This window comes from Erigeron canadensis, chromosome 1 (genome assembly GCF_010389155.1).
Source record: "Erigeron canadensis isolate Cc75 chromosome 1, C_canadensis_v1, whole genome shotgun sequence".
NCBI classification, from domain to species: domain Eukaryota; kingdom Viridiplantae; phylum Streptophyta; class Magnoliopsida; order Asterales; family Asteraceae; genus Erigeron; species Erigeron canadensis.
This window is the reverse complement of record NC_057761.1, coordinates 39,779,396-39,790,273: the sequence shown is the minus strand read 5'-3', so window position 1 is coordinate 39,790,273 and position 10,878 is coordinate 39,779,396. Positions and strand designations below refer to the sequence as shown.

Here is a 10,878-nt window from a genome sequence, read left to right as displayed (position 1 = left end):
CACACTTCTAAACATTGTGAATGGAATGGATTATGAAATGGTTTGAGGAAGATAAAATGGTTTGAAAGTGATAGAAATAGATGGTTGTTATTTGAAATGATAGTGTGGAAGTGGTATAAATAGAAAAAGAAAATAAAGAAAAAATTAATTTAAAAAGGCTAGTAGCCGTTAATTTTGATAAAATATTTTTGAATTTTTTTTCCCGCTTGGTTCAAACGGCCACTTCGGGCCCCACATCCACTCACGCCGCTCGTCTAAACACGGAAGAAACCAACCACACGCGATGGAAGACGAACCCGTGCTACTAGCGTCTACCGGTGGTGGTGCGTCTCTCGGCGTCCGACGCGCAGCGGAGGAGAGACGTTATAAGCACGGCTGCGTCTTCCATCGCGTCTCGGTGGTTTATTCCTTTCTTAGACGTGCGACTTGTGGTGGTGTGGGGTCCGTTTTCTGAGGAGCCATTAGTAAATAAAAAAAAACGAATTTTGAATTCAAAATCCATACCAACGGCTACTTTCTTGTTTTTTAGTTTTTTTTTTAAAAAAATTTTTAACCTCCTATTTATACCCCATTACACTACCATTTCAAAATACAACAATCTAAACATACCCATTACTTTTAAAGTAGTTCAATCACACCACTACTAAAAATGTCCAGTTCATCATCATCATCATCCTCTAGTGACGATTACGAATCAAATGATTATGAAGTAATCAATAATGTTGTTACACAAATGAATGTTGTTTTCAATCCCCAAGCCATAGGCGCTTGTCTAACGTTATCTTTGACGAAGAAGAAAACCAAAGCTAAGAAGCGTCAAGTTCTTCAAGACCCAAGTTTACTAGAAGGGTGATCCGGCGAGATCACGTGGCTGCCGCAAAGCTTTTATACGATCATTACTTTGCTCCAGAACCAACCTACCCACCTGACATGTTTCGTAGAAGGTTTCGAATGCGAAATGAAATGTTTCTGCGCATAGTGCGAGACATAAACTCCTTTGAAAGCATTAAACCGCTACCGAAACACTTTCAGTTCTTCCACAAAAGCGCGACAGATGCTAGTGGTCGTCCCAGTTTCAACATTTTCCAGAAATGTACTTCTGCCATACGCCAGTTAGCGTATAGCTTTAAGGCTGATGCTTTAGATGAGTACTTGCAAATGGCTCAAGATACGGGCTACCAGTGTTTAAATGCTTTTTGCAAGTGTGTTATACACCTCTATCGTGATGAGTATTTGAGAAGGCCAACAGAAACAGATATTGAGCGATTGACTGCTAAACATTAGATATCGAGGTTCATGGATTTCCGGGTATGCTTGGTAGCATAGATTGCATGCATTGGGGTTGGAGGAACTGTCCAGTGGCATGGCAAGGGGAGTACACCCGAGGTGACAAGGGACATTCAACAATCATGCTTGAAGCGGTTGCTTCATATGATTTGTAGAGCTGACATGCCTATTTTGGCCATGCTGGTTCAAACAACGACATCAACGACCTCAACGAGTCAGATTTGTTCGACAATTTGCTTCAAGACAAGGCTCCTAAAGTAGAGATTTCGGTTAATGAGGGGCAGTTTCAAAAGGGATATTACCTAGCAGATGGTATTTATCCAGAATGGGCTACTCTTGTTAAGTCATTCAAGTGCCCGATGGACCCGAAAACCTCCAAGTTCAAAAGATACCAAGAAGCTGCAAGAAAAGATGTCGAGCGAGCATTTGGAGTTCTTCAAGGTCGTTGGCAGATTATTGAACAATATGCGCGACCATACAGTCCCAACAAGATAAAACGGATCATGTTATGTTGTGTGATTCTGCACAACATGATCGTTGAAGATAACGGGCGTGCAATTACAGAGTTTGAAGAAGAGTTGATAGCTAATACTACACTCCCAACCCGTACGTGGACTGAAAGGTGTTCAACGCAGATTCGTATGTATAAGGAGTTGTGCGATAGAAGGGGCTAACCATCAACTTCGCAATGCTCTGATTGAACATGTTTGGAACCTCCCGGAACATGGCCGTCAATGTTGATGTCTAGTTTTTAATTTCCGAATAATGTCGTTTTTCATTATTTATTTACTTTCTGTTTTTTAGTGTAATGTTTATTTTTATAATAAATGTAATGTGTTTGTTTTATTAATAAAATGTGTTTTATTAATTTTGTGAAAAAGAAAAATGGAATAATAAAATAATAAAATGAATAGTGGAAGAAGTGGGGATTACAAAGAGGGGGTGTTGTTGGAGAGAGAAAACTAATGAATAGTGGAAGAAGTGGGAAAGAAGTAGGGAAGAAATACTTCCTATAAAGAGTGACCTGATAATCTTTTCAGTCTTGCATCCTTTATCACATACCAACGAGTCTCGACTCTCTCCAACGATCTTTTGTTCCATCAAGCTATTAGAGGTCTCCACTACTAAAGTTTTTTGTACCGTTTTCCTATTTGCGGGATACATGTTTTGAGAAACACGTACACAATATTTATTTTGCCATTTTGTGTTTATGACGATATGGTATCTATCAATTAGTTTTACATGTAAATGCGGATGTACTCATGAAGATATTTATTGCTGTCTACTATTGTTCTTTTCACAATTAGCCTTATAGGTAGACTAGTTGTATTGGCAAAATGGAGTTGTATATGAATTACTACTGAATTAGCATGGTAGTCAACCATACTGCTTGTACGAAAGTGTTCGATTGTTATCATATAAAAGTTATCGGTGTATCCTATTACCCAAAAAATAAATTGTTCCTCGGGACAATTATACTTATGCTTCTTCAAGTTTTCATGAAATTAAAACTGAGAACTTAATTAGAAAAAGAATTTGCAAAGTTCATCAACTCTAACCGCATTCTTTATATTATGCATTCTTCCAGTTGATGTTACGGTTCAGCACTTCAGCCTCATTCCACCAAGCAGCTTTGTGAGCATCCTATATTCCTATTAGGTGCAAAAATTCAAGCCAGCCCAACTAAAAGCCCATTGGATTCAAAGTCTTTGCAGAATTAATTAATTAACTTTATAATCAACGTTTGTATATTTAAAATCTTGTTTATTTTCTTGTGTGAATATCTTTTTTAAAATTTTTTTTTTTAAATTTGTCTTGTTTTTATTTTTGATCACATGTCATATAATGTTACATCAGCACAGGTTGGATATTTTGAACAAATTCCTTCCCGTAATTATTGGGGATTTTGATTGAAAGTGAAAGCGAGGTTATATGGCTTTTATTTGGATTAGTGGTTCTTAATTCCAGGGAGCATTTTGGGACACGTTGGGTTGACCCATTTTATCTTGAATAAGTACAACTTCAACTTTTGTTCTATTTGGAAATTAGGTAATGTTTATTTTTCTTATTTTATTAAAATTGATTTGCCTTCAATTCATTTATGAATTCCAAAATCACTTTCACGGGGATAGTGGTTTCATAAGATAATATCTTGAAAGCAACCAGGGAAAAAACAATTCAAATATAATCATGCTAATACCTTGATTATTAATTAAGCGACATACATCTAATTTAAAAACTCATTTTTTTGTTTCTGTTTAAGTCATTTAAATTTTGTTAAACTATTTTTTTTTTTTTTATATATCTCGTAGTCCAGTTTCATTGAGTTGATATCAGATTAGAATTAAATAATAAGACTAGGCTATTAGCTAAATACTAATTGCTAAGCATGCACAAATGCTAATAATCATCCATAGTGAAACAATACTTGTGCATTTTTTAATATTCTAAAAAAGAAGTAAAAAACGGATTAATTCCACCAAATTCCAAAAGGAGAAAGCACTTTCATTTTGGCTCCTCACTTTCAGTCAAATTCGCCAACAACAACACTCTAAAAGACTAAAAAGGTCCAAATGAAATGAGAAATTTCAAAACAAACCCTAACAATTAACTAACTCCCATTCTCCATGACATTGTAAATCTTTTCCCAATTGGTATACTCAATCCTCCAACTTCCACCATCACACTTTTCTTACTGTCACCTGCTTGCAGCACATCAAACTTGTGCTCGGTCTCAACCAACTCAACTTTCGATGCATCCAAAACGTCTGACTCACCCTCGACCTCAACTGAAAACTGTCCCCCAACTCCGTCCGAGCCCAATACAGTAATTTTCTCTATAAACAAACCCTGCTGAAGTGCAAACTTACTCTCTTGAACATTTGACCACACTTTTACCATTTGTTTGGAAGTAGTCGCGGTAAAGTCAACGTAAGTTGACTGACCATTCCCGAGTTTCATTTCAGGAAGCTCGTCGTTATCGAGGTACAACTTTCCTGTTGCTTGTGCATCTGTTGCCCCAACTGGGAAGGTTACTATGAGGGTGAATGGGGTCATTCTTGCTTCTTTTGATATCATACCTCCCCTTTGCATTGGTAAAATGGTGTTTTGATATAAATGGACGTTTATCACGTGTAATGGGGCATCTAGGACGAACGTTTGGGTTCCTTTTGAAATGATTGCGTGACTCGGGTCAAACAGACTGTACCATGTTCCAGGAGGAAACACGGCTGACACATTTGTTCGACCCTGATCAAGAACTGGTGACACCATTAGACTGTCACCTAGCAAAAACTGTGTGCTTAACCCGTACAATTCTGGGATGTTTGAGAACGAGAAAAAGAGAGGTCGTGCGATAGGTGCACCCGTGGTGTGTGCCTCATACATCAAAGTGTACAAGTAAGGTAGTAGCTTATACCGCATACCTAAAGCATTACGAGCTGATGTTGCTACTGTTTCCCATTGATAAAGCTCTTGCCTTGGAGAATAGTAATTTGCATGGTCTCTTGAAAACGGGTAAAATGCACCCAATTCAATCCAACGATTGCAGAGTTCTTCTGTTGGTTGTGGGTAAAACCCGCATATATCTGACCCGACCATTGGAATCCCAAAAATACCAAAATTCAACATTGTGTATATTGAGTACTTGATATCATTCCATGTTCCTTGGTTGTCACCGGTCCAATGAGCCGTGTAATGACCCGACCCAACAAAAGTGGACCGCGACAAAATAAATGGGCGTTTCCCTTCAAGTGCTTCAAGGGCCTTATGAGTTGCAATAGCATGAGAAAACCCATACATACTGTGAGCATCATACTCTTTAACACCATTATAATGAACCGCACTTGTAGCTATAGTCTTGTACCCAATAGGAACCTGTGTACCAGATGCATTTATCTTATACGGCGGATCATCCCATTTTGTGCTGGTTATATTCTTGCAATCCAAACAACATATCCAACCCGGACCAGTTCCAGTTGGGCATTGCCCTTTAGGGAGTGTGCACAAGCCCGAACAAAAATTTGAAGCCTCATTCATATCAATCCATAGCCCGTCAACAGGGACCATTTCATGAAACCTCCGGATTTCATCACCCCACCAATCAACAGTGGCAGGGTTAAGGAAATCAGGGAAGTTAACAGCCCCGGGCCATACCTGGGCTAAATAAGGCTTGCCCTCATATTTTATGAAAACATCTTTAGCAATGGCTCGTTGGTAAACCCCGTAAGTTGAATTTACGCCGATTCCAGGGTCTATTAAGACAATGTACTTCATACCACGGGCGTGTATCCTCTTCAAAAAATCAAACAGTTTGGGCTGAGGGTAAGCAGTCGGGTTGAGAGTGAAATCCTTGTGACCATCCATGTGATCGTCATCGTTCCAAATAACGTCTAGAGGGATGTTGGCCTTGTTGTAATTCTCGACTACGTCTTCGACCACAGAAAGATTGTGGTACCCCCATCTACATTGATGAAATCCTGTACAAAACGGGCAATATTATTCAATTTACACCATATTTTCATAGTAAATCAATGGCATAAAACTATTAACAATAATAATACTAATAACTTTGCGTATTAAAATAAATGCATGACCAAGATCATATTAAGGGCACCCCAAGGACCACAAAGACCAAAAGGTTGGTAAAATAATTAAAAAAGATATGTTAACTTTTTCTAGTGGGTGCAATCATAAAAGCTTAATAGGGACACATATGTAGCCAAAAAAGATATTTCTAAAATAAGCACAATTAACAATGATTTTTTGCTGAATAACTTCTATAGAAAAGCTATAATATGACCATGTCTTCTCCTTAACATAAGGGTAGACGGAGTGGTTGAGGCACCGGACCGGTACCGGATGGCACACCGCCCTGACCCTCCGGTACCGGTTGGGTGGGGAGGGGACTGGGCACAGTGGTGCTGGTTTGCGTGTCAAAAAAGTTGACCGTTACAAAAAAAAAAGAAAAAAAGAGGGGCCCACGTTTGCAACGTCTCTCTCTCTCTTTCTTCTTCTTTCCTTCTTTCTTTCTTCCTTGTTTCTCCATTCTGCACTTCTGTTTCTTTTTTTTTTTTTTTCTTTCAACACACAAATCACACACACAAATAAGACACAAATAACACACACATATATCTATATTTTCGGAATTATGAACCCTTTCTTCAACAATCCTTTATTTCTTGACAATCACGGCCCAACACCCCCAAATTTCCAATCGGACTCGAGTTCATCTGACGAGACGGAACGGTATATTAATCTATTCACAATGGCGCATTATGCGATTCAACAAGATGTCCGTGATACTGCCTCCTCTTCAAGAACGTATACAAGACGCGACGATCGCAGTGAGTCTCACAACCGTCTTTTTCGAGATTATTTTGCCGAGGAACCGAAATTTAATGAGACTTTTTTAGACAAAGGTTTCGTATGAGTAGACGGTTGTTTGTGAAGATAGCTTCAGATTTGGAAAACAATTTTAGTTTTTTTCAAAGGAAGATCGACGCTCGTGTTAAATGGGGGTTTTCGGCTTTACAGAGATGCACATCTGCAGTTCGCCAGTTAGGATACGGTAGTAATCCCGACAGTTTAGATGATTACCTAAATATGTCGGAAAGATCGTCACGTGACACCCTTAATGCTTTTTGTGATGGAGTCATTAAGTTGTATCGGCATGAATATTTGCGTAGGCCAACGCGTACTGATACGCAACGCATTCTTGATCATCATGCGTCTTATCATGGTTTCCCCGGCATGTTAGGTATATCTTTACTTAATATATATTTACTTAATGTATATATGTATATATATTTTACGTAGTTTAGTTAATAATGTATATATATATATATATATTACGTAGTTTAGTTAATAATGTATATATATATATATTTTACGTAGTTTAGTTAATAATGTATATATATATATATTACGTAGTTTAGTTAATAATGTGTATATATATATATATTTTACGTAGTTTAGTTAATAATGTATATATATATATATATTACGTAGCTTACTTAATATTTTCGGTCTAATAAATGTGTTTATAGGGAGTCTTGATTGTACACACTGGGGTTGGGATAATTGTCCAGTAGCTTGGCGTGGCCAGTACACGTGAGGTGATCATCACGGGCCAACAATATCGCTTGAAGCAGTTGCATCACAGGATTGTTGGATTTGGCACGCATACTTTGGTGTTGCCGGTTCAAACAACGACATTAATGTGTTGAACCAATCTCCTTTGTTCAATCCTTTTGAAGACGGCACAGCACCGTTGGTTCCATTCACTGTAAATGGAACCGAATATCAGTACCCGTATTTTCTCGTGGATGGTATCTACCCAAGATATGCGATGTTTGTGAAAACGATTTCCCATCCAACCGGTGAGAAAAGGATTCGATTTGCTAAGGCACAGGAGGCTGCAAGGAAGGATGTGGAGCGAGCTTTTGGTATTATAAAAAAAAAATGGAAAATACTTAGAGAACCGGCAAGACAAATGTAAGAAACCCCCATCCGTAAGATTATGTATGCGTGTTGTATTCTTCACAACATGATTTTAAAAGACGAGGACTACGCTATAAGTCCTAATTACATTCCAGATCCCCCTGTTGCACCATAGCCATCGGATGAACGACTGTTTGAGATACAGAACCCAAACGTTCACGAGGATCTTAAGATGGATCTCATTGACCATATTCATCGCACATTCATCCCGGGCATCGATCGCTAGTTTATTTATGTATTGTGTTGTCGTTTCGTCTAATATTGTACTTTGATGTTTTATTTTGTTGTTTGTTTTATATTTAATATTTGTAATAGTTTTAATTTATTAAATAAAATGTTTTACTTTTAAAAATAAATAGAAATGAAATTAAATAGAAAAGGGTGGGGAGGGGTGGGGAGAGGTGGTGAAGTGCTCCTAGGTTTCGGGGAGGGGAGGAGAAGAAAAATCAGGGAGGGGAGGGGAGGAGTGAGGAAGCCCTCCCCCCACCCTAAGCATCTAGAACATAGTGATATAGCTTCAATTAAAATATTAAGTTCTGATAATCACAATCACAATATGATATATAGCACCCCTAGAAAATGACATATCAACATTGTTTAGATAATTTAGAAATACGACTTTTTTTTTGTATTTATATGCACGATTGCACGCTATCTAATTAGGGTATAACGTGATCGTTTCTAAACCTTTTTAGATTCGATACTGATATATCTTGTAAAAACATCAAGTTTTTTGCATAAACAATTTAGAAATATTTTACTAAAAAAATGTGTTACAAACACTCGGTATCACCAACCCACAAACCCCAAAGAAAGTTACCCAAAACCAACACAAACGCATTATCACATTGTACACTAGAGTACAACTTCACAATGCATTAGCTTCGCAACATAATTAGCCTGATATAATTATAAAAAAACAAGAGCAAAACAGTAATAAACGAAGTACTAACCAAGGGACCAGTATGGCATAGGAGCAGGCCGACCAATAAGCTGGGTATATTGATCCACAACTGCTAACGGTGTTGGGCCCGAAAAGAAGTAAAAGTCAAAAATGCCCCCAATGACTTTATAAGTCAAAGAATGACCGGTGTAAAAAACATCCATTCCATTACTATTTAACAATAAAACCCCATGTGCATTAGCCTTTTCACCATCATTTCTTAAGTCCATATAAACCGGGTGTGACCCATAAAGATCCATATTTAGATTAATAGCGGATTGATCCGTAGTCCATAATGTGTACGGGTCATTTGGATACAGTTTTATCCCGTGGGGCTGGGAGTTTTCACCCAGCCCATATAATGACGCATTTTTTGGTAAATGCGTTGATATTTCCAAGTACTGGTCTTTAAAGACCAGTGCATTGTAATTTGAGTTGAAAAGTGTATCGCCGTTTGATTTTCTTTTTATGGCGAATGAGAACGGGTTGGAAATGTAGCTGAATGTTAGCTCCCCGGCTGAGTATTCGGACACTGTGATCGGGTTTTGGGGTGACCCGTGGATGGGCTGGGATAACGGCGGTGGCTGGTCTCTTGGTAAAAGGTTGTATGGCACTTCCCAACGTTGTTGTTGTGCATCGCTTATGTGAACTCTCAAACGTTCATCTGTTTCATGCCTGAATAAATATAAAACACCAACAGAAAACATCAAGTTTAGCATAAAAAACTAATCTTCGAAGGGGCCCCTGTTATTTTAGATAATAGTAACATTCTATACTCTATATTATCTAGCTCTAATTTCAAGTCCAAACCACATTCTTGTATACTTGCAACATTAAATAATCAAAAGGCAATTTAGATGTTGACACAATGACACCTCTATAAGTTTTTGTCTAATAAAATACTATACTTTAACTGGTATTACTAAATTATCTATATACCTTTTTGTTTCTTTTTAATAGATATAGATGTTGTGTAAGTTATATTTGTTTTTTTTGCTTGTGTATTTTTCATAGTTATTATTGAACTAGAATCAAATATTCCCTTGTCTAAAAGTTTAATTAAAGGTTTAACTTATTACAGCTTGATTACTTTGACTCATAATTATGGTATATTTCTATAATATTGGATAACTATTTGACTTAAGGTACACATAAAAAGTAAAAAACATTTAGTTTGATAAACAAAGATTTTCAACTAATCGACTTTTTGACTATATTTACTTGACCCTTAAAGGATATAAAGCTATCACTTTTGCTAAACTCTCTAAAATGAGTTTTGTGACACCATATAGGTATATACTCACATAAAAACATAGTGGACAGGGTACCCTAGATATACATGCTTTCACTCAAATTTGCTTTTTCCTGTAATGTATATATTTTTTGTAAATGTATAAATCAAGTTGTTAAACTCCATTTAACAGTTGGTGTGAGGTTCAAATGATTTGGTTTGCAAGGGGGGTTAAAATGAAATACTTAAACAGTTCATGGACTGAAAATGTATAATAAAGCAAAACAAGAAAAGGTAAAGTAAGTAGGTGGGCGAGTGAATGAAATAAACTTACTTGATGTACAGCTGCAAGAGAGGGATATCAGGCCCATAAACATTGTTTTTCTGGTTAACCTCAAGGTGACCCACGAGCCCACCATCCGATGACTCTTGTAGTGACACTAAGCGGTAGCCATTGCCAATCTTGGTGGGTGGTGCGACCGGAGTTGTACTAGATTTTGCACAAGACACATTTGTTACACATAAAAATACTAATATTATCATAAAATGAAAAATGGGTGTCATTTTAAAAGACACCATTGTGGGTGGGTGGTGTTTGGGTTAGTGGTGGATACTAAATGATTTGGCTAACTAAAATATATATAGGCAAAATGGAGGGAAATGAAGTGATAAGGTTATATGGTGGAGTGTGTGTGTAAAATGCTAAATTCATGTGACACTCGGTCCCACATTTTAAGCCACGTAACACATGAGTACAAGCTTTGATTGTGGTAAGATTGAAGGGAGTGGTCGAATTGGGTTTTGTATTTACTTTCTGGTTTTAACTTCGAACTACCATATTTTCCATATTGGCTCAGACTTGATGTGTTTCATTATCGTACATTAATAAGTCATAAATGCTACATCTATTGCTACT

The 10,878-nt window shown here is 37.3% G+C and overlaps 2 protein-coding genes across 2 annotated transcripts; one reads left to right on the top strand and one right to left on the bottom strand.

Moving 5' to 3' along the window:
- Nucleotides 1-649: 649 nt before the first annotated feature.
- Nucleotides 650-1,961, top strand: LOC122592161. The gene is made up of 4 exons (XM_043764367.1): nucleotides 650-849; nucleotides 942-1,183; nucleotides 1,285-1,386; nucleotides 1,507-1,961. The coding sequence occupies exons 1-4, from the start codon at nucleotides 650-652 to the stop codon at nucleotides 1,959-1,961; spliced, it is 999 nt and encodes a 332-aa protein (XP_043620302.1).
- Nucleotides 1,962-3,701: 1,740 nt separating this feature from the next.
- LOC122602195 (alpha-xylosidase 1-like) lies at nucleotides 3,702-10,572 on the bottom strand. The gene is made up of 3 exons (XM_043774912.1): nucleotides 10,297-10,572; nucleotides 8,742-9,406; nucleotides 3,702-5,765 (listed from the first exon to the last, which is right to left on the bottom strand). The coding sequence occupies exons 1-3, from the start codon at nucleotides 10,539-10,541 to the stop codon at nucleotides 3,895-3,897; spliced, it is 2,781 nt and encodes a 926-aa protein (XP_043630847.1). The 5' UTR covers nucleotides 10,542-10,572; the 3' UTR covers nucleotides 3,702-3,894.
- Nucleotides 10,573-10,878: the final 306 nt, after the last annotated feature.

Coding starts and splice junctions, on each gene's coding strand:
- LOC122592161 (XM_043764367.1), top strand. CDS start 650: ATGTCCAGTTCATCATCATCATCATCCTCTAGTGACGATTACGAATCA. Junction 850..941: donor GACCCAAGTTTACTAGAAGG/GTGATCCGGCGA, acceptor CATGTTTCGTAG/AAGGTTTCGAATGCGAAATG. Junction 1,387..1,506: donor GCAAGGGGAGTACACCCGAG/GTGACAAGGGAC, acceptor TCAACGAGTCAG/ATTTGTTCGACAATTTGCTT.
- LOC122602195 (XM_043774912.1), bottom strand. CDS start 10,541: ATGGTGTCTTTTAAAATGACACCCATTTTTCATTTTATGATAATATTA. Junction 9,407..10,296: donor CTCTTGCAGCTGTACATCAA/GTAAGTTTATTT, acceptor ATATTTATTCAG/GCATGAAACAGATGAACGTT. Junction 5,766..8,741: donor TATGCCATACTGGTCCCTTG/GTTAGTACTTCG, acceptor CGTTTTGTACAG/GATTTCATCAATGTAGATGG.